Below are 23,662 nucleotides of genomic sequence, written 5' to 3' on the forward strand. Positions count from 1 at the left end.
AGCTGGTAGAGATGCTGAAAACAATGCAGTAGGAAGAAGAGCAACAGAAAAAATCAACCTTTATTACCATAGAAACTGAATCTTTACAGTGACGTATAGATAAAATGCTGAAATCCTTAAATAATTCCCATAATTTACTGAGTACAGACAGCTGATTAAACTCGTAAACATGACGAAGTTCATTTTCTGAGTGCAGCAGATCATAGAAGAAGAAACCCAACAAACTGTTCAAGGATCAATGTTTGGGGTCAAAAGGTCATCAAAACGGCAGCGTTTCTCTCTAAATCCCCATCAAACAGACCAGCTTCTGCCCGGCCGGCGTCGAACCATCCACTCACGGCTTACCCCCGGCGTGGATGGAAGCCTGGACCAGCGGGAACAGAGGCAAACTCCTCTTGAAGTCTGTCATGTCTTGAATGACGACAGGCTGCAAAGACAGAAGCACCTAAAGGTCAGGATGCACTGCAGCCCAGAGACGCAGGGACTCCAAACACTTCCAGTCTGGCCCAGAGATGGAGACATTTGATTCAATCCCTCTGTGAACCTGAACCCCTCCAACAATCCCTGCCCACCAGCCACTCTGTCCTGATTGGCTGGAGACCTTGTCAATCAATCTCAGTGCTGCCTGTGTCCTGAACAAAAAACTCAGCTGTTCAGATCTACAGCAGTGATGGATCAAGATCAGATCTGTTTTCATTCTAAGAGACTGGATTTAATTTCTATGCAGGTTGGAGAAATGAAACAAGAGAAAAGTGTAATCAGGACTTCTAGAAAACATCTGTAACTTTATTCATCGACCAGTTACTTTATTCTAAGTCCTGAATGAATGAATGAAACTTTATTCATACAGCACTTTACCAAAAGAAAGACTAAAGAAGTTTAAAATCAGACTCATCAGAGAAGAGAGTTATTGTGGCCCTCACCAGAAAATGTTTGGGGCCCCCACTCTAGCATCCATGTGGTGATGGAAGATTTGTTTTTCATTTTTCCCATCATTCAAACACCACATGAACGCAGCATTTCTCTGTTTGGGTTAACAGCTAAGGACTAAAACAAAAGCCACAGTTTTGAAATAATCGGTTTTAAGGATTCATGTTCGATCCAAATGTTTTCTTCCAGATTCTGTGTTCTGTCTTTCTCTTAGGAGGTGGATCACCAAAACACTGCTCATCTGCTCCTGGGCAGCCCTTTGTGGCTCCAGCGGTCTAGAACTGAACACATCCTCTCACTGGAGACTCATTTGCATATTTGATGGAAAGGAGAAGGAAGAAGATTTGAGCAGCGTCCAGATAGAAGAAACACGAACATGAAGACCAGCAAAATATTTAAATCTTCATCGTAATGATCATAAACCAGAGAATGGCTGATTTGAGCTCCTGAACAGATGGTGGAGAGGAGGAAGAGCTTCTTTTTTGGGTCTTGGAGGAGTTTCTGCTTCTCCGCCTGGTTAAAAAAGCCCCATGATTACCTGTGGCGGTGAAGAAGCAGGCGCCAGGCTGCCGTCAGTCTGCTGGGAGCTCCCTCCCCCGGCTGGACCTGCAGCACAGCCAGCATTCAGAGAGGAAATGAAGCTCATAGTGAACCACTGATCCAAACAATCCTGCATTCTTTGGTGCAAGTGTTAAAATATCATTTGATTCTGGACTCGTAGACTGGGACGGCACTAAAGATGATGAATGCAGGACTGTAAGGAAATCAGACAAACCAAAGACACGCCCCCACCCCTTTAGGACGCAGCCCCTCCACGGCCGGACAACCCCAAAACACTCAGTACTTCACATGTTCCCACTTACATGCATCCATCTCTCTGGACAAGATGTGCACTGAAAGTTTGCGTCGTTTGGGACTCCTGGTGGTCAGCTGCTCCTGTGGGACACAGACAGGAAGTAAAGCTGCTGTTCTTTAGGCCTAGAACGCTCTAGGCCTGGAACGCTCTAGGCCTGGAACGCTCTAGGCCTGGAACGCTTCAGGCCTGAAACGCTCTAAGCCTGGAACCCTCTAGGCCTGGAACGCTTCAGGCCTGAAACGCTCTAAGCCTGGAAAGCTCTAGGCCTGGAACGCTGTAGACCTGGAACGCTCTAGGCCTGGAACGCTTCAGGCCTGAAACGCTCTAGGCCTGGAACGCTCTAGGCCTGGAACGCTTCAGGCCTGAAACGCTCTAGGCCTGGAACGCTCTAGGCCTGGAACGCTCTAGGCCTGGAACGCTGTAGACCTGGAACGCTCTAGGCCTGGAACGCTTCAGGCCTGAAACGCTCTAAGCCTGGAACGCTCTAGGCCTGGAACGCTTCAGGCCTGAAACGCTCTAAGCCTGGAAAGCTCTAGGCCTGGAACGCTGTAGACCTGGAACGCTCTAGGCCTGGAACGCTTCAGGCCTGAAACGCTCTAGGCCTGGAACGCTCTAGGCCTGGAACGCTCTAGGCCTGGAACGCTCTAGGCCTGGAACGCTGTAGACCTGGAACGCTCTAGGCCTGGAACGCTGTAGACCTGGAACGCTGTAGACCTGGAACGCTCTAGGCCTGGAACGCTGTAGACCTGAAACGCTCTAGGCCTGGAACGCTCTAGGCCTGGAACGCTCTAGGCCTGGAACGCTGTAGACCTGGAACGCTCTAGGCCTGGAACGCTTCAGGCCTGAAACGCTCTAAGCCTGGAACGCTCTAAGCCTGGAACGCTCTAGGCCTGGAACGCTGTAGACCTGGAACGCTCTAGGCCTGGAACGCTGTAGACCTGGAACTCTGTAGACCTGGAACGCTCTAGGCCTGGAACGCTGTAGACCTGGAACTCTGTAGGCCTGGAACGCTCTAGGCCTGGAACGCTGTAGACCTGGAACGCTGTAGACCTGGAACGCTCTAGGCCTGAAACGCTCTAAGCCTGGAACGCTCTAAGCCTGGAACGCTCTAAGCCTGGAACGCTCTAAGCCTGGAACGCTCTAGGCCTGGAACGCTGTAGACCTGGAACGCTGTAGACCTGGAACGCTCTAGGCCTGGAACGCTGTAGACCTGAAACGCTCTAGGCCTGGAACGCTCTAGGCCTGGAACGCTCTAGGCCTGGAACGCTGTAGACCTGGAACGCTCTAGGCCTGGAACGCTTCAGGCCTGAAACGCTCTAAGCCTGGAACGCTCTAGGCCTGGAACGCTGTAGACCTGGAACTCTGTAGACCTGGAACGCTCTAGGCCTGGAACGCTGTAGACCTGGAACGCTTCAGGCCTGAAACGCTCTAAGCCTGGAACGCTCTAAGCCTGGAACGCTCTAGGCCTGGAACGCTCTAAGCCTGGAACGCTCTAGGCCTGGAACGCTGTAGACCTGGAACGCTGTAGACCTGGAACGCTCTAGGCCTGGAACGCTCTAGGCCTGGAACGCTTCAGGCCTGAAACGCTCTAAGCCTGGAACGCTCTAGGCCTGGAACGCTCTAAGCCTGGAACGCTCTAGGCCTGGAACGCTCTAGGCCTGGAACGCTGTAGACCTGGAACGCTGTAGACCTGGAACGCTCTAAGCCTGGAACGCTGTAGACCTGGAACGCTGTAGACCTGGAACGCTGTAGACCTGGAACGCTTCAGGCTCATGACGAACGCCGACTTCACAGCTGATGCAGGAGAGGAAAGCTAATCGAAGCACTTCTGAATATGACTGACATGTCAGAATGAAGGCAGCTCAACTGCTGTTTGGCTCAATGCAGTGATTTCTACCTGAAATGATTCCAGCTTCACCTTCCTATTGTGCTTCATGACACCACAATCCTCTCACTCAAAGTTTAACAAATATTTAGACGGAACTTGAATGTATTTAGATTGAGAAGCGTCCATTTGAGCAGACCACTCCACTTACACTGAAGAAATCCAGGATGTTGTCTTTCCTCAGAGTCTTCAGATGCTCCACCTCCATGTTGTCTGCAACAGAGCACAGGAATCAGGGTCAGCGCCCCCGTCTTCTCACACAGGCCCTCCTGGAGGCTCAGAGGAAAACCCAAAGATGTTTGGAAGGTTCAACCGGAGATGTGAGAACGAGACGGAAATGTTCCAGGAACACCATTCTCACCTCTGTCAAACTGATACTGCCTGGAGGTGATCTCCCCCCAGTGCTTTGCACACTCAGCAGAAAGCTTCTTGGGTTTGTCCAGGCGGCGGATAGCCAGAGCCTGGATGTGCTTCTGGAAGGCCTCCTCGCTCATCTCCTCCAGAAGCTTCTCCATGGAGAGGAGGAAGGCCTCCACGCGGCTCTCCAGGTAGTGGGGCGCCTGCTTTGACTGGATGCTGATGCGAAGGCCCTGCACGCCGTCAGCCCGCCGAGCCCCACTGGACACACTGTAACCTTGGAGGGTTGAGAGAAGGAAGATGGAAGAACAAAGCTGTTGGGCTGAACTGAAGGACCAAACAGACACTGTTGGTGTTTGTCATCATTTGATCAGTGGATGAAACCTCAGCCTTTCAGTCAGTAGTCTGGTCTCACCCAGCTGCTCCTTGGTTCTGAGGGTGTTGTAACACGGCTCCTTGATGATCTGGCAGAGGAGCTCCAGCAGCATGTTGCTGTGGGTGCTCTGCATGTCCGTCTGGTAGTAGATTTCAATGCTGCAGTCCTTATGAACCTCATTCCTCTGCTGGTGAACAAACCAGCCGCCTGAAACAAACAACAGCAAATGCTGATTAATGCTTCATTCATCTGAAGGGTAGAGCCCCAAAAACAGAGGAGTTCAGTGTGAAAACGTCATTCTGGAAGAGTGACATTGACAAGGGATGACGCCCCATGAAGTGTCTGTTATCAGAAATTCATGGAGGGGGGGCGGTTGCTCCTGTGAAGGGTGGTAATGTCTGATAATAAGCACCTCGTGGGGCGTCTTCCCGCTTATACCACGCTCACTCCTGAAAGAAGAGGACACCAATTAGAACTCCGTGATGCGTTGTCACGGTAACGGTTACCACAGCAGAGGAAAGGGGTACATGTGCTAAACGTCACACCAAGTGATCCAGAGCCTCGTTTCCGGGGGAAGTTCCCCCTTGTTGCTCCTGTTATCGCCCTGCAGTCATTCAGGATTGACGGTTTCCACGGTTTAAACTGGATTCATCCAGTCTGTGGAACCCCTGTGCTATCCTAGGCACTTCAACATTGGGAGTTGGGTCATCTAGACCCACTAGACAGTGCTCTGAACCTTTTTTCTTCAATGATTTGTGATCTTCACTGGTGTCCATGGATTACATGGAATCCTCTCCACGCTCTAAAGCTCATTCAGGAACTTTCCTCTCTGCAGACGTTTCAGGTTGAAAGCTCTACACGTCCTGTTTTCATGTCTGGACGTTGAGTCGTCTGGACCTAAAGTCTTCTTTCTTCAAACCTTTCATCACTCGTCTCGTCAGTCTGAGAAGGAAGACTTACGTAGGTAAGAACCTACGTGGACGTCTTCTCATGTCTCCTGCTGCTCTCAGCCTTTTTGGACGCCATTATACGGTCCAGCATAGTTCTGCTCCACTCAACAGGAACCAGAAGCCACATTGTTCTGCGTATTTCCCATTGATCGTATATGAGAACTGGACTGAGTGACCCCTCCCTCCCGGCGGTCTAAACAGAAATAACCAGCTGTTCCTCAGTCGTTCTATTGGTCAGAAGAACCATTTTTGATCCGATCCCTTTATTAACATCTTCTTGATAATCCTCTTTTTTTCATATTTTTTTTGTTCAACTTATTCAAGTTATAAACCGACCAATCAGACGCCTCAATTAAAGTCGGTGGTCTCACGTCAAATGTTAAAAAGGTTGGATTGAGGGTTGGTATATCCTGCTTTCAGTAGAAGGGGTGTGGCCTCCCAACAAGCTCACTCCTTACTGGCACATGTGGTTGCCATAGAAACTCAGACGGGTTCGGACCAATCATTGCTTACTGACGCTGTCTGGCTCCACCATGTTGGCTTCAGCGTGGCAGAAGTTGGCGCCTGAAGTTTTCTATGGGGTACGTCACACTCACTCACTCACTCCAGGTCTCCTATACAGTAAATGGTTGAGCAGTGGGGTGGAGGGCGTTTCTGCTGTTAGTGTAGTGACCCCCCCCCCAATGTCAGACCAAACTTCAGAGGATGCCTCTGATGATGAGAAGGAGACTGAAGACCAGTGTGTGTGTGTGTGTGTGTGTGTGTGTGTGTGAGAGGATCAGTTCCAGACTCACCGTCTGGCATTTGAACCTCCCTGAAGAAGACCAGCTGGTTGGGAGGGAGGGGCTTGGTGTGAGCATGCTCAGTGAGCGTGTCCTCCACCATCTGCACCATCCTCAGAGCGGACTAGAGAGAAGACAAACGTTTAGCTCCAAACCACAAACGGCACGGATCTGACACTAAAGCTTCAGAACAGAAACTACACACATTTATGCAGCAAAGTGCCTCAAGCTTCCTCTGAAAGGAATCTGCCACAAACTAAGACAAATCAAGCAGAACTCCAAACCCATCATTCATTTCCATTCAAGCCAAAGAGCCACAGTGGAGGCATAAAGAGCTGCATGCGGCGCCGCAGCCTCAGCCGCTCCAGACCTTATTCCACCAAGTGGATCCACCTTTAGGCTGTGCAGCCACTGACCTTTCTACATTTACAAATGTCCATATAGTCATTTAGCTCTTGTGGTGTGGGTGCCACGGTAACCGAGCTTTCCAGCCGCTTCGTGTGGAACATTTCCACAAAGCTTCAGATGATCATCAGAAGACTAAATGTGGAGACGGACCGTCACACACGGGGAACTATTCTACAAGCAGAGAGGCAGAGCTCACAGGTAGATCTACCAGAAACATGACAGAAAGCTGGAACTCCCTGGAGACGACACGTCCAAACGTTTGGCAGAGTCCACATCTGCTGATCTGATAGTGAGCGAGGGCCGCCCTGATAATGTCATTCATGCAAATGGACTCATACAGGATTTGTTTGTAATCAGACGCTTTCCATTTCTTCACACAGCCCAGAAAAAACATTTCAAATAGAAAATAAAACAGTTTTCATGAACATGAAATCCATATTTTTCATGAATAAATGCCCACAGTTTTCTTATTTTGACCTCAGGAACACATTCATCTGTTCTCCTGATTGAACCTGAAGGTCATAAGCTGCAGGCTGTTGTCACAGCTTTACAACCAGCCAATCACAATCCAGACATTCCACTGTTCTGACACTGGAATGTTATGACAGGACCCTGCGGAACTGAGGACACCTGAACTCAAGCCAGGCTTTGGACATGTCTGTTCTGACAGAGAGAGAAAACCTGCAACTAAGTTATTTATCACTCAGTATATTTGCATTATGGTCTGTATTGTCCGAGGAATAGTTTTATGAAGTGTCTTGATATTCTGAGCCTAAATAAACCTAAATAGGAAAAGAACAAAGTTGATCATTTGATGTCATAATGTATAAACATAGATGTTATCTTTCTGCTGCTGATAGTCTCATTCTGACTATCAGCAGCAGAATCAGGCTGTGAGGAGCTTCATCCACATGAATTCAGCTCTGACTGCTCCTACAGCTTCACGCTCATTACAGGATCATCCACCCGTCAATCATAACCAGACGCACAGTCACAGCAGAAAACAACACTGACAACACAGAACATGCTAGACGTCACGCATGTGCAAAGAACTGGGTCATTTATCTCGATAAAAAGCAAACAGAGTCTGAACAAACCTCCTTAGTGATGTTGCCATGGATGAGAGCCTCAATGTGTAACCGTGACAACAGCTGAGCTCGGAAGGCCTGCAGGCGGGGGAGACTGACATCTACAGATCAAAGACGACAGCTGTCAATCAGAGAGAAATGCCCCCCCCGTCCGCTGCCTCTGTCCCTTTATCTGTCCCAAAAAAGCAAAACAATAAGAAGATGCTTGGAAAGACAAACATACAGCGTCCATCAGAGACGAAGAGAACTAAAACACAGATCCAAACCCACTTCCTGTACGAGATTATCACAACACCAGGAGACGACGGGCAGTGTGTCCCCGTAAAGTTCGTCCCTCCACTCCCACTACAGCAGAGATGCTGGCGGTTGACCGACTGTGATCCAGAGGGATCCAGTCATGGTTTCAGAGAAGGCCCTGTGTTTGACCCCAGAGCACCCCCACCGGGTCATTTTCACCCCGCTCAGGAGCCTGAGCCTTCACCAGGGATGTTACAGGAACGGGAAGACCAAAGATCCCGTTTCTACTATAATTTTATTATTTTTAGGAATGTTTTGTTCTCAAAATCCTAATTTTTCAGTCATTTTTGAGCATCTTTGTAGGAACTTCCTGTTTTCATTTTGTAACACTCACCACAGTTGAAAATAAATAGCCCCTCTAATGGATCATGTGTTGTCATGTTTTGATATTTTTTTAATGACAAGTACCTTTTGTCGGGTATATTATATCAGGTAAAAAATATGTGATGGTGTACCTTTTTACAGCAAAGTGTTTCAGCGTTGAGGTGACAACAACAAAACCCACTAAAGCCGTTTTCAGAACTGTAGATCAAAATGCTGTAGACAAACCTCAGGACAGCATCTCAGCTTCCACCGACACGTTTCTGCTGTCAGGGTCATGCTGACTCACAATAACAAAAAGACTTTAACTTGACATTTCATTTTTCTCCAGGACCGTCGTCCATCTTTAGGGGCTTAAAGAATCAGGTTCTGCAATAATCAGGACCCTGCAAAGCTCTAAATGGGTTGTGGGCTCCAAAGCTCCATTTTAAAGCTGCTTTTTCCCTGCAATCATGGATATTAACATGCAGCGTCACCACAGAAAGCCTCCCTCTGCTAGATGAGAATCAGACGACAGGAAAGACAAAAACTGTTTTTGACCAGAGAGACGATCTCATCAGGAGAGGTTTTCCAAAGCAAAATCATGTTAATGCAATAAAGTTCATCGTGTTTATAAGATTTACTGACTTCTTGGGTTATTCTTTGTGTTTTTTCACATACCTGTGTTGGCGGAATACCTTCCACCTTCATCAGAGTCATCTTCAGGTGGTGGTGATGCGAAGTCATTAAAAACAGATGGTTGTCAGACTTTGACAGGTGACTCCGCCCCTTGAGGTCTTCAGGTGTGATAGAGCAGGAAGGCCCCCTCATCCCGGTTCATGGAAGTGTGGGCTCGCTTTCGGATCTCCATCTGCGGTGTCTGCGGTGGCCTTTTCCCAGTCCAGGATGTGGTTTTCCTGCTTGCAGAGGTCCATCATGGCTGATTTCATGTTTTCCTTTACTGCCTGTTGTCGTCTCTCATACCTGGAGCAACACCCTCCAGCAGCAAGCAGACATCAAGGGGCAGAGTCACCTGTCAAAGTCTGACAGGTGACTCCGCCTCAGTCACAACAACCATCTGTTTTTTCAAAGACGTCACGTCACCACCACCTGATGACGAAGTGCATCCTCCGAAACATGTCAGGTATGTGAAAAAACACACAAAATAACCCAAGAAGTGAACATAATGCTAGTCTAAGAAAACAAACCCGTCTTACTGATGAGAATCTTGCTAAGACCATTTTGAAGGGAGGTTTCTCAAACTTTTTTGACTTATTTTTACGGGGGCTGTTTTGCAGTGTATTCTCTTGTTATAAATACCTTTGAGCAGAGATCACCGTCACATTTCTGAATTCACTTTGACTCACACACTTAGCAGGATTGATTAAAACCTAAAAGAGCAACTTCATTATTAAAACAAACAAACAGGAAGGAGTTTCACAAATGAACTCAACCAAACTGTTGATTCTGAGGCTAACGTGTGAGGAAACCCCAGAAAGAAAGGAAAGAGCATCACCATCCAGAGCCTCTATGAGCTCCTCCTTGGTCCAGGCCAGCTCCGTCATCAGCAGACGCACATTAAATGCGGCGTGTGTGATCGGCCGCTCAGCTCGGAAGTTGCTCAAATGTCTCGAGTACTAGAAAAGAAGGAAGAAAAACGGAACCAACAGTTTGATTAAAGGGACTCAACCCTGATCCTGAAAAGGAAAAACGTGGAAAGGAGATGAGAGAACAGATGTGGTTGGATCATAAAGTGTTCAGTCAGGACTTACTTCCTCCTTGATGATGTCAAAGCGCGTCTGGTTTATCTGGAAGGAGACCATCTTCTCAATGATCTTCTGCAGCAGGATGTGCTGCTTGTCACTGTAGCCTCTGACTGACAGCTGAACAGGAGAGAAGTCAGCATGAACGGAGGCTGAAGGCTCATCACTCCACACTGATGTGAACACAGGAAGCTGCCTGCCAGCAGAACCCGGTTGAAGAAAAACCAAGTTTATCCCTAAAACGTGACAAATCAATGCAACACTGTGCGGTCAGAAGAGAGATGGAGGTTGTTCAGCATCCTCGGTGCTCCTCCTCCCTCCTCCTCTTTCCCGTCTCTACTCAGGACTTTCTCTCCTTGTTCCTGTGGGCAGACGGGCTGGTAGAACAACATGTCCTCAAATAATTGGTGACAAATGCCCGATTTTACACCCAAATGAAGCTTGCAGTCTGGTTTAAAATCTACATACAACGTTTACTCCTTTATAATTTCTATTGTTTATGTGGGGCTTCTCCTAAAATCACTTGAACTCATGACATCATTAGAGCTCTAAGTTGTTATTATTATTCAGTACAAGTTTAGTTTTTACTGACAGATTGGTGGACCTTTGGCATTGACTGTACAAGAGAACTGGACTGAGTGACTCCTCCCCCTTGGCATTCCACACAGGAAGTACCCGCCAAAATCCCAAACAACCAACTGTTCCTCAGTCATTCTATTGGTCAACTCAACTCAACTCAACTTTATTTATAAAGCACTTTAAACAGAACAAGGTTAACCAAAGTGCTGAACAACACAAAAATTTATAAAAGCACATGAAAATATAAAGCATAAAACACATAAAATAGGTCCGGATTCCAGCTCAGTTAAAAGCCAAAGTGAAAAAATATGTTTTAAGAGCAGATTTAAAAATACTAAGTGAGTCTATCTGTCTGAGGTACAAGGGCCATTCGTTCCAGATTTTTGGTCAGAAGAACCATTCTGGATCTGATCCCTTTCTTTAAACATGTTCTTTATAATCCTTGTTTTTTTTTATGATATTTTGTTTTTGTTCAAGTTATTGAAGTTACAAACGGACCAATCAGATCCCTCAAGAATAGTAGGTGGTCTCACGTCAAACGCTCAAAACGTTTGATTGACAGATTTCCCAGAGCCGTATTCAAGTGGAATACGTGTGAACTTCCAACAAGCTCACTCCTGATTGGTCAGAGTGGTTACCCAAAAATTACGGCTGTAACTGTACGCTAAAATTTCAATTCGGTTTGGTTCAGAATTTCATTGGGCTCGGTTCGATACGTTTCGGTTCAGTACTGCTGTTTAACAAATCTGCCTGATATGAACTACTACTTTATGAAATATTATTTTATTGTTATTTATTGTGTGTGTTTTGCTGCAGGACACCTGAATTTCTCTCTTGGGAGATTAATAAAGTTTTTATCTATCTATTTGCTGTATTTTTTTCGGTACAAAAAGGCAGAAAAAATGTACTTACAAAATGCATTTATTGGTTTTACATAACAATAAATAAAATTGACCTCTGTAGGTGATCTGCTTAAACAAATTAGAAAAACTTTTAGCTGCCAGGAACCAACAGTTTCTGAAGCTACAGGAACTTTCATTAAGTTTAGGGCTGAACGATATGAGGAAAACTCGCGATATGCGATATTGGTGATTAATATTGCGATAACGATATAATTTGCGGTATATAAACAAATAGCAAAACAACCAAAAAAATAATTTCCATTTCACTACAACAGTTTAAAAATTATACTCCAAATGACCCTTGTTGACGTAGGAGGCAAACATGAAACATAAAAGGGCTCATCTGATTGATCAACAACATAAACGGGTCCTTCTGATTGGTTAAATGCATAAAGGGATTTATTTCATTTGTTCAATATTTCAAGCTGCCATGAGTTTGTTTTAGCACATTTAAGGTAACCATTTATTGCGATTTTCGCCGTCTTTTGCGGTGTGCATATTGCACAGCTTAATGTTGCAATAACGATAAATTTGCGGTATATTGTGCAGGCCTAATTAAGTCATTCAGAAACAGTCAGAAACTTGGGCGTTATCTTCGACTCTAAGCTAACTTTTATCCCCCATATAAAACAGGTGGTTAAAACTGGTTTTTATCATAGAAATCTGGCTAGAGTCCGCCCACTACTCTCTCTTGCTAATATGGAGATGCTAATGCATGCTTTTATCATGAGTAAAGTTGATTACTGTAACGCCCTGCTTTCTGGTCTTCCAAAAACAAACATTAAGAACCTTCAGCTTCTCCAGAACTCTGCTGCACGAGTTCTTACAAAGACCACGAGGCGAACACATTACCCAAATTTTACAATCCCTGCATTGGCTCCCCATATGCTTCAGGATTGATTTTAATATACTTTTAACCGTTTTTAAATGTCTTAACGGTCTTGCGCCTTCTTATTTATCAGATCTTTTAGTAAAGTATGAACCCTCGCAGACCCTGAGATCCTCTGGCACTGGTCTGTTAACCATTCCAACTGCAAAAACTAAAACCTATGGGGAGGCTGCATTTCAGCACTATGGCCCCTGTTTATGGAACAGTCTGCCGGAGGACCTGAGAGCCGCAGAGAGCATTGATACTTTTAAGAAAAGGCTCAAGACCCATCTCTTTAACCTGGCTTTTAGCTAATTTTTTACTACTTTTATGTATTTATTCAGTTATTTATTTATATGTACTTTTTATTTTATTTATTTATTCATCCGTTTTATCTTGTTTTATGAACTTGAATCTGATTTTAACGCGTTATTTTAATTTACCTTATTTTAATGTTTTATTGTTTTTATCAATATGTTTATTTGTTTATTCTCATTTTTATTAATTTTTATTTCCAGTGCTTCCTCAGTTGGAACCTCTCCCTCTGGGTCGGCTGCTGTTCAGCCACAGCGGCTCTAGATGGGGACCTGCATCACCGCTTAGCTGTGGTGGAGCGGTCTCCGCCTGTGATGCTGCATTTGGCTGTCTATGCGGCTGTTCACGGAGGGGGAGGTTCCAATTATTAGCGTTTCCAGCATCCTCTTTTTGTGCTCAGCTCACATTGTCCTTTGCCATCACTTAGGGGGTGGGAGGTGTGAAAGGAGTGGGGGGCTAGGTACGGGGAGGGGGGCCCAGTTTATTTATTTATTTTTATTTTATTTATTTTTAAATCGTCAATGCTTGTTTTATATTTTGTTGTGTTTTAATGTAAAGCACTTTGTGTTATATTTGTATATGAAAAGTGCTTTATAAATAAAGTTTGATTTGATTTGATTTGATTTTAAAACTTTGGATACTTAACACTGACCTGAAAACTACGGTTTAACAGCGTTACAGCCCTAATAGAAATGTAGATACAGACCGACTAGACCAATCACTGCTTACAGGCGTCTGGCTCCAACATGGCGGCATCCATACAGGAACAAATAAGCTGACTGACTGATTTAATTTGGTTGGAGCCGGAAGTAAACCATTTCCTCCGGGTGGCGTCACACTCACTCAGTCCACTTCTCTTACATAGTCAATGAGCTATGGGTGGACCTTCAGGTGACCCCCCCCCATTAGCCGTTTTTGGAACAATAGCTGCGTCTACATGGTCAAAAGTAATCAGAGTAAACCCCTGATCAGAATAAAATGTGTCATGTAAACACGCCGTTCAGAATACTCTGCTCCAATCAGACTCATTCAGATCAATATTTGGGTTATGCTGATTGTTGATCTGATCGTGTTAACAGTTCATTCTGATCGTGGGTCACTACTGCTCTGGTTTAGGTCATGCATAGACCTCCAGAGGAGGCTTTGGAGCTTAAAGAGGACGCTTTGGGCCGGATGCTCTGCGCGAGTGAACCATGTCTCTGAGGAGAGCAGCTGGACTCAGGAGAACCGGGTCTCCCGGTAGAACCGGGTCTCAGAGCAGAGGAGCAGCTTTGGGACGGTGTGTGAGCTAACAGAGGCAGATTTGAATTTAGTCCAAAGAAACAATCAAGTGAATTTGTGTTTCCTAAAGTTATTCCCACATATTTACCTGCAGCAGAAATGCTCATTGCTGCATTGACCGCATGGATTTTAACTACATCCACGGCTAAATGTTGTTGTTGGCACGTATAACCTAATCCTAACCCTTCTTCTGGCTCCGTGCAGCCAAGACTAAAGCACTGACCACACAGATTATAATAAATTGATGTTAGAACAGATGCTTCATCATAATCATATTAAAATCACGTTCAGAGGATCTTCTGCTCTTTGCTGCAGCTTGTTTGTTTACAACAGAACTCAATATTTCTTCTTCTACGGCTGTTTCTGGTGTTTTACAGAGTTCTGCTCATGTCTGCATGATTTATTCTGACTGAAAGTGTGGCGTATGGAAACGTTTGTTATAACCGGATCAAGTTTTTCTGGGTCCATGTTCACAGTTCAGTTCTAATCTGATCTTTGATCCGGTCACAGATATTTTGAACATAGAACCTCAGCTAGTGTTGAGGTGGGCGGGGCTAACTCGGTTTCTGGGTTAGCATCACAAGATGATCCAACCAGTGCGTGTCTGTGGTTACGTACGGTGATGGCGTTCCTCTGTGGGGATATATCGTACTTCAAGCCGGCGAGCTCCGCTGCATACGTGTATTCGTTTAGGTCGTCTTTCAATAACCTGATGAACATGTCAGTCAGGTTCCAGTGCAGAGGATCTGTGTAAAGGTGGCGACTGAAGACAGAAGACAGGAAGGAAACATAGACAATGCCATTTAGCCGTTTGCTTGATCAAAAATTGATCTTCTAACCAACCAATGGCTCAAGTTCAAACAGAGAGATGACCTCTGTGGCCAAATTGACTCCATAAGAAGAAATCTTCTTCATCAATGACTCACCTGAAAAAAGCAAAGTACTGGCACAACTTGGGCAGACGGAACGTGTCGTCCTGCTTGAACCACAGGCGGCTCAGATCGGTGTTCTGGAAGAAATCAGTGAAGCTTTTCTCAGAGTTTCAGAGTGAATCCCGCCGTTCCCAACCTTCAGATCCCCACAGACGTATCCGGTAATGCAGGAACGCCAGGCTGCGTTTGCAGCAACTCACTTTGATTAAAGTGGGAACTGCAGGAGCGTCTTCCTCCACAGGAAAAGTCTCAAAGTTGGAGGGGATGAAGTCGTTTTTAGTGGGTAACCTGAAGTTGGGGTTCAGGCCTGGATTTGACCATTTCTGAAAGTAAATGAACAAAGGGGGTCAGTCAGCAAGATGGCTTCTAAGCACAGCTAAGGCTTACAGACTCAGACTAGACTTGCAATTCCTTTAAAGAATTGGGGTGGGATTGCTTTCAGCAATAAAGATTTGAAGCATTTTAAAGCTCTTGCTGTTAAAGGCCAAAATCCCTGCTTTAGGTTTGGATGCACCTTTAGGTTTCCAGAACCTGGTGAATCTCTGTTCAAACGCTCTTTAAATCACCACTAGAGGGCCGGGAAACGTGTAACCCTTGTGCTATCCTAGACACTTACTTGGGAGTTGGGTCATCTAGACCCACTAGACAGTGCTCTGAACCTTTTTTCTTCAATGATTTGTGATCTTCACTGGTGTCCATGGATTACATGAAATCTTTCCACCTTTATCCACCTTTGTCATGGTAGGGAGAACACGAAAATGGAAGGGTGGGGTCATCTGGACCCCATAAGACACCACAAGGGTTAAAAACTTTGAGATCAAAATGTCAAAGTGTAACATTTGAACTACAGTAGTTGTAGAGATCAGAGCTTCTATGCTCCAGCGTTTTGCACAGAACCGTCTTGGAAGTTGGAGTAATTTCTTTGCACTCAGTAAAGACAAAACTTCTCTGATATCATCACTGAACCGTGGGCGGAGCTTGTTGAGCTTCCGGTAGGATCCCTTTAGAAGAAACATTCACATTAGTCACAGTTTGGAGGAATCATGGGTAATATTCTTGGTCTCAATCATTTCATTCGTTAAAAGTTTTTTATGGCTTTTAAAAGTTCTCTAAATAAGTTAGTTAGCTTTTAGAAGCTGTTTTAGAAGCATTTAAGGACTATCTTTATGATACTAACGTATTTCTGATCTTTAAAAGCTGTCTGGTCGTTTTTAGAATTCTACAAAAAGCTTCACCCGCCTGCAGCTTCCAATAGATGCCCATTAGAAGAAACAGGCACTTGACTAGCCGTTTTGAGGAATTATGGGTAAGGAACTTGGGTTTCATTTGATTTTATATTTAAATTAACTTTTTAAAAAGCTTTTAATGGTTATTTAAATCACTTTCACAGCTTTTGAAAGTTTTCCATTTCGTCCCTTTTGGGGTCACGGCGTTGCTGGAGCCTATCCCGGCCACTGTTGGGTGAAGAGAAGGGACACCCTGGACAGGTCTCCAGTCTGCTGCAGGGTCATAATCACAAACCCATTCCCTCTCACACTCACACCTATTGGCAATTTAGAGGAACCAATGAACCTATGAATGTTTTTGGACGGTGGGAGGAAGTCCCCAGAGAAAACCCACACATGCACGGGGAGAACATGCTAACTCCACACAGAAAGGTCCCCATTGGGGTTCTGGTTCAGGTCCCCCAGCCGGGACTTGAACCTTCTTGGTGTGAGGCAAGAGCGCTGTTCCACCGTGCAGCCAGATAGCTATTTACATTAAAAGGTATTTTTAAAGGTGTTTTTGTAGTATTTGGTAGCTTTCAATAACTGCTTTTGTTGCCTTTAAAAGCTTTTAAAAGCTTTCAATGGCTCAGGGGTTTGAATAACTTCACTTCTAGTAGCACTTAAAACAAGGTTTTGATGAATCATGGGTAATCACTTGATCTCATTTATTTCCTATGTGACACTTTTCCTAGAAGAATATTAACTCTAAATAAACTATATTAGCTTTAACTGAAATAGTTTAGCTGTTTGATTGCTGCAGAACACTCTGATTACTTTCAGCAATCAGACAATGACAGATTGCTAAAGTGCAAAGTTGGTCTTTTTTAAAGATGGCAGTCACATCACCTGTACAGGTGTGTCTTCCAGTTCCCTTTAGGGTCGTTTGGCCACCTGAAGGTACGTCATGAAAACGGCACGTACCATTGTTGTGTGTGTGTGTGTGTGTAGTACGTGTGTGGTTAAGCAGCATTCCAAGCATTAGTCAGTGACACACACCTATGGCGTACGGGTGATGCTGTCATATAGCGTCCTCACGCCACATTCTAGTTGCGAGTGAGGGGCGAGTACTGAAAGTCCCATTCAGATCTGCCCGTGTTTCACCCCAGACCCCCCCCCCCATCCACCTGTAAGGGAGCTGGAAACAGAAAAGCCGTTCACCTGGATGACCTCATCAGGGATGGCCTCCTCCTTGTACTGCGTGCCGTACCACTCCTCGGTTCTGTCTGTCTGCCCTTCAAAGGACTTGGACACCACCGTCACCCTGGAAACCAGGACAAACGCCGGATCACACGCCAAACCACATCTGGATCTCCAGCAAAACTCTGAGCCCAGCTCCTTTCACTGGGATCAGACCGGGAGGAAGTCTTAGAGGCATGTCTGATCTGAGCGTGAGCCACACACATGACCCAACAGCATCTGCCGGTGTCATGTGATCAAACATTTCAGTTAGTACTTTGCATGATCTCATTAAGATGAAAGTGAGACTGTGAGCAAAGGATGAATCACTTGCACAGAAACAGACCTGTGACAAAATCATCACATACTGATACTGAAAGAAGTCATTTCATTTGATTTTTTATCAAGTAAATATATTTATCAACATGACTGAACAACCCAGATCCTCTGAAGTGACTCAGACGTTTGAGAGTGGACGCCGCACTGACCTGACGTTGTCCGGGGTCAGCTTTTGGAGCACGGTCTGGATCAGATCTGGTCTGAACTGATCCATGGTGAACTTTCCTGAGAGAACTTCTTCAATGGGATAGTACTGCAGACACAGAGCAGAGTGGATAAAGTCTGTCAGGAAAAAATGAATAACAAAGGAGGCAAAAAGGTCAAGAGGTCAATCAGTTGCATCCATTCCTGTCTTGTTTTGGAGTCAGGTCCGTAATCAGTGACTGCAGTTGAAGTAACACTAATGGTTTTACCCACTGAGTCCAAACCCTTAGCAGAGCGCTCCTCAGCTTCTGTCAGAGTGACAGCAGCTCTGTGATGGGGGTGTGATGAAGACCTACATGCAGGGAACCTGCCACCCGATAGGCGTAGTCACGGGGTCGCTCTTTATCGCAGAACCTGAAGGCCACTTCCTTTAAGTCCTGCAGAGAGACAGACGAACAAACGGGTGACGCTGAAGCATCAGCAGCTACATTAACTACACTAATGAGTGAAGGTGAAACCCTTTTGCTTGTTCTTGCCCCACTTTTTGACAGTGTTTCTTTCTCAGGGTGCAGATGTCGTCACCTGGTCTCAGATCTCACCTTGTACTCTTCAAAGATCCACTCTTGAGGCCCCTCAGTGTGCAGTTTGTGGATGTACTGGAACAGATGGAGAACGATGTCGTCTACGTGCACTGCAACAACAACATCACCACAGAGTTTTTCCATCTTTCCTTATTTAGATCATGGGCTCGTTCCTGTCAGACGGCAGACTCACAGAGGCCCTCTTCAGTCAAGTTCATCCTGACTTTAAAGAACATGAATCCTCGGACATCTTCCTTCTGACCCGCAAGAAGTCCATCCACCCAACCTTCACCAGACAAAAAACATATTCAGGAGTCATGCATCTCTCTTTACGGACTGGTGCAGTGGTACGCACTCTCCCCTCACAGTGAGAGACCCTGGTTCAAATCCCAGTTGGGGTTCTTCACACGTGTTCTCCTTGTACATGTGAGTGTTCTTCTGAAACACGCTTCATGTTGCTGACAGGCTGACTGATGATTCACTTCTCCCTAAGTGTGAATGTGTGTGGTCGGTCTCTGCATGGGCCTCTGCCCTGCACATGCTGGGATAGGCTCCAGCAACCCCAGGTTCCCAATGGGACTAAAGCAGGTTTAGAAATGGACAGATGGACGTCCTTTTCCAATCACATAAAGGTAGTAAAACTATTAATATTCATCTACTGGCTGCAAAAGTGAATTCTACATGTGTTCATCATCTGAAATAGTTATAACCTGTTTTATAAAAGCTTGTTGTTTGTTTTTTAATCATAGCTGCATCTTCATGCTCTGCAGAATGTGTACCTTTAGCTTTCAGCTCTGCAAACAAACTCCCAGGTTCTTCGTGACCAATCAGATGCCCCAGATACTGCCCGGGCTTGGATTTGTAATATTTATGAAGGTCCGGAATAGGAAAGGTCACATATAACCTCCGGATATCTTTGACAGGAACGACTTTGTAGATTCTCTGAAACAAACGTGAAAAGGAGACTAGCACACAGAACACACAAAGACACAGTCGTGTCATGCGAGTGGATGAACGGGAGCCATGGCAGACAGGAAGCAGCTCACCCTGAGGTGCTCCTCCTGGAAGGGATGCTCAGGGAATTCTGGGACGGGAACGTTCTTGTTTTCTACTTCTCCAAACAGCTTCACCACCATTGATGTCAGCTCATCCAGTGACTCTGAAACATCCACAAAAGTTTCAGCGTGTGAGGAACCGGTTACATTTTCAATGGCTGAACTCATATTTGCCATTTTTATACAGAAATGAATGGAATGCAGGAAAATAGGATGTAAAAAGCCCTGATTCTGCTGGAGCGTGGGGTCTCACCTCGTCCTAACACGCAGAGACCCATCAGGTTAGCAGAGTAATACGTGGAGTGGAACTTCAGCAGCTCCTGACGGACATCAATGCCTTCTTCACATGGTCTGGTCTCTAGAGTCAGCTTGTTACCTTCAAGAAATGGGATTCAGTTCAAACACATCTGCCTGAATAGTCTGACTGAATATCCATTCTTGCTCGGATACCTTTTCTTTAACATGTTCTTGATAATCCTTTTGTTTTTTTTTCTTTAACGCAATATATTCAAGTTCTGAACTGACCAATTACAAAAACGTTTTCGGGCATTAAACCTTCAAAACGTTTGATTGACAGATTCTCCAGAGCCCACTGTCAAGCTCACTCTTTATTGGCGAGAGCGGTTGCCATAGAAACGACGACTCAGTCGTCTGGCTCCAACACGCCGGCGTCCACATTGCCAAAACATGGCGACTGAATTGGATCATTTTCTATGGGTGACATCACTCCCACAATGAGTATAGCACTGAATGACACCCAGACTCTTTTATTCATTAATAATAGATGGTTATAGAACAATTTCTAAGTATGTAAAGTTCAACCTTCATCAGAGATTTATTTCTTAGTGAATATAAACATCCATGTGCATAAGGCGGAGCTTAACTTTACCCTAAGAGTGTCTTTTTGACATCTGGTCCTACAGAGCAGCACTAAGAGTTTTCTTTTTGGGTTATACTAAAGTTTGATTCAAATCAAATGACTTCAATTTGACAGAACTGGATGTTTTTGGTTTGTTGCAGGAGTTTGCGGCTCTGAAGCTGACCTGGAACAGAAGAGTAATGACTGTGCTGCCATCTGCTGGTCACGTTTCATATCAGTGCTTCAGGTTGGCGTTACTGCGGTCCACCAACACTCACAAGTTAACTAAAATGCTTCATAATTGGCTTTTTTTTACGGATCAGTAACATCGTTAGGATTTCAATTGAATAAAAACAAGTTATAGTAATTTAAGAATACATTGATTTAATCCTATCTTTCAAGTTTTACCCGTTCTGAATTTCCTGAAGGGGTGGTTTGGGTCACATGTCGCCTTCTCCAGCTGAAAAAGCCTCCGGTCATCATTCATCAGGTTTTTCCGATACTCCGAGTCCACGGCGTTTAACTCTCGGTCCTTACAGCTCTCATCAAACAGCGGACACAGGAAGAATGGCGCAAACCTAAAGAGATATTTGCATTTACTGGTGACGTGTTTCAAGCATGGAAGGATTGATAGAACCTGCACATGACCCTTTCAGATGTTCTTTTTCATTTAATGCTCTCAACCAAAGTTGGAGACCAGAAAGCCGCTTTCCCGATTGTTTTTCTGCCTAGTCTGCTGTGGTTTGTTCTTAAAGGCCGGACACACCTGATATCTGGACCACAAACACCGGCCCCGGTCTAAATCCACACATGTAAAACACTAAACCACTGCTCTTCTGCTGGGTGCAGATAAAACCTGCTGGAGTTCTCACCACCAATCACAATGTGGTAGAAAGATCCGTTAATGACCCACTCCATTGAAAATGGTGTTCTTCACATTTTCTTCTGGAATTTTTCTAACGATGGAGGACATATAGGAAGGAAATTAGGATGAAACCTGCCTCTTCTTTATTCATGTTGTTGTGAATCAGGAAAATGCTGTTTGAAAAGCTGGCAGCTGTGATGTAGGAGCTACAATCTGAGGCCACAGGCTCCCTGCTCTGCTCCATTCTGATCATCCACCGTCAGACCAACGGATCCATGAACGTCTTTGTTTTCCTGGTCTGAGCTGGAATCTGGATCAGAACTGGACGACTGGATAGATGGGATATTCTAGCGTTTTTGCACTGGTAACATCAGGTGGGGGCTGTAAGCCAGTGGAAGAGGGCGTAAACAGAAGGATGTTGGGAAACAGGGGCAAGCTTACGCCACGCCGACAGTCCCGCCCACAACTCAGAGGTAAATGAATAAAGTCCAGCCGCTCTGCAGAAACTATGTCCTATCGAAACGACACATGTTAAGACTTTGACTAAAAACAGCATCGTCATCATTAAAAGACCTCTGGGGATGCTTTTAATATAGATCCAAAATGATTGGAGACATAAGAATTGTCTGGTGTCTTAAAATAGTGGGACTGGGCATTTTCAGAAAAAAACTAAAGCCACTTTTAAACTGGTGGAAGGAAGTGTCACCCGTGAAGCAAAACTGACCACGTGTTATTTCCATGTATATCCCTTGTACTATCTTAGATGACCCCACCCCCTTACATTGACGTGTTCTCCCTACCATGACAAAGGTGGATAAAGGTGGAAAGATGTCATGTAATCCATGGACACCAGTGAAGATCACAAATCATTGAAGAAAAAAGGTTCAGAGCACTGTCTAGTGGGTCTAGATGACCCAACTCCCAACGTTAAAATGCCTAGGATAGTACAAGGGTTACGGAAGGTTTAGGTAAAGCTAAAAATGGTTATCAGGAACATCTGTAGCAGGCATTGATCTGCTTCCTGCAGTATAGTCTTTATGATCATGGAAAAATGTAGCAGAATAATAAAAATAGAATTTTAAAAAGTTGCATCACCAAATCTGACAGATATTGACTCTAAACAACATGTTTTTAACCTTAGTCTAACACAAACCAATGCTCATACTGAACATCGTTATAACATGGAAACTGTAACCCCTACTGATTGAATAATCCCTCACGTAAAGAAGAAACCCCTCCGTCTCCTTTAGGGGGAGCCAGGGCTGACTTTGTACCTTTTTTTAGCACAAGGGATAAGACAGACAATGTGAGAGTACCTATCAAGAGCTCCTTGCAAGTGCTCATGGGATACATCAAAGAAGTAGTTGGTGTGGTCTGAGCTGGTGAAGGCGTTGTCGCTCCCTCCATGCTGGCTCAGGAACTGGCTGTACTCGTTCTCCTTGGGGTACTTCTCCGTTCCCAGGAACAGCATGTGTTCACAGAAGTGGGCCAGGCCGGGGACGCTGTCCGGGTCTGACAGAGACCCTGAGGAGGCGGGACAAGATCATAGGACGACTACATCAGGCTGCTGACCGAGAGGAGAGACGGTAAGATCAACGTCTCTTGAAAATTGGTTTTAAATGAGCTTAACCCTTCAAAACTTGCATTAAAACCCAAAAGACAAAGGAAGGCCAAAACATTTGACCTATGTGGACGTCCAGGGCAGCAGCTGATTTGTCGGTGGTGGGGTCGCTGATCAGCACGGCCTTCAGACCATTGGTAAACTCCAGGCCTCTGTAGACCCTCTGGTCCTCTGGAGAGTGAACGATGTCATCAACCAGCCGTTTGACCGCCGCGTCCTTCATGATCAGGAGAAAGGATGACACCGAGAACAAGCTGCTCCTGAAAGAGACACAACATCTGTAGAGCTGTAGACTGTAGAGCAACCATAGAAATGGTCTTTGTTTTTGTGGTAATCAGTGAGGATCTCATCGTTTTTCTCTTCTTAGGTTCGGCCACACAAAAGTCTTCATAAATGAGGCAGTAATCAACAGTCCATCTCAAAGCCTGAGAACAGAACCCCAAAGGTACAAACTAAAGAGTTTCCTTTGACTCTACATTATCATGAAGGAGTGCATAAGGGAAAAGGAGTCGACTGGAGCGATGCTTTCACTTTCTGTTTCCTTTTCTACGACAAACACCGAAGGAAACCGGATTACAATTCAAAAACACGCCGGGACTGACGTCTTTAACCGGTTAGTTAGAATACTTTTAAAAGTCCATAAAGAATCACAGAGAAGCAAGCTTCGTCTTAACTTAAACACCTAATACTTCAGCGAACATGAAGGACCGACCGGAAGTTGAAATACTAAAATCCCTCCGTCAGACTGGAGGTTAGTTTATGGATGTATAAGAAACGATGATTTTCTTCAAACTCTGGATTTTACCTGGATGTTTGGGTCAGAAGCTGCCGCTGCTTCCTGAAGCTTCCCACAAAAATCAGCCCCCGCCCCCCTCCCCTCCCCGA

At 45.2% G+C, this 23,662-nt stretch overlaps 1 protein-coding gene and 1 long non-coding RNA gene across 2 annotated transcripts; one reads left to right on the forward strand and one right to left on the reverse strand.

Moving 5' to 3' along the window:
- Positions 1–42: 42 nt before the first annotated feature.
- Positions 43–23,662, reverse strand: LOC101157559 (insulin-degrading enzyme). The gene is made up of 25 exons (XM_004076883.4): positions 23,583–23,662; positions 22,841–23,037; positions 22,473–22,680; positions 20,700–20,869; positions 19,686–19,808; positions 19,424–19,536; positions 19,157–19,319; positions 18,571–18,663; positions 18,396–18,487; positions 18,153–18,233; positions 17,802–17,905; positions 17,296–17,398; positions 15,070–15,192; positions 14,864–14,946; positions 14,556–14,700; positions 10,002–10,112; positions 9,746–9,866; positions 7,642–7,733; positions 6,149–6,260; positions 4,444–4,611; positions 4,033–4,305; positions 3,823–3,884; positions 1,794–1,866; positions 1,469–1,536; positions 43–427 (listed from the first exon to the last, which is right to left on the reverse strand). The coding sequence occupies exons 2-25, from the start codon at positions 22,998–23,000 to the stop codon at positions 335–337; spliced, it is 2,934 nt and encodes a 977-aa protein (XP_004076931.1). The 5' UTR covers positions 23,001–23,037; positions 23,583–23,662; the 3' UTR covers positions 43–334.
- On the forward strand, positions 4,620–6,935 carry LOC111948748. The gene is made up of 2 exons (XR_002874724.1): positions 4,620–4,899; positions 5,240–6,935. It is a non-coding gene; the product is annotated as an uncharacterized LOC111948748 (long non-coding RNA).

Source organism: Oryzias latipes, chromosome 15, assembly GCF_002234675.1.
Source record: "Oryzias latipes chromosome 15, ASM223467v1".
Classification (NCBI taxonomy): Eukaryota; Metazoa; Chordata; class Actinopteri; order Beloniformes; family Adrianichthyidae; genus Oryzias; species Oryzias latipes.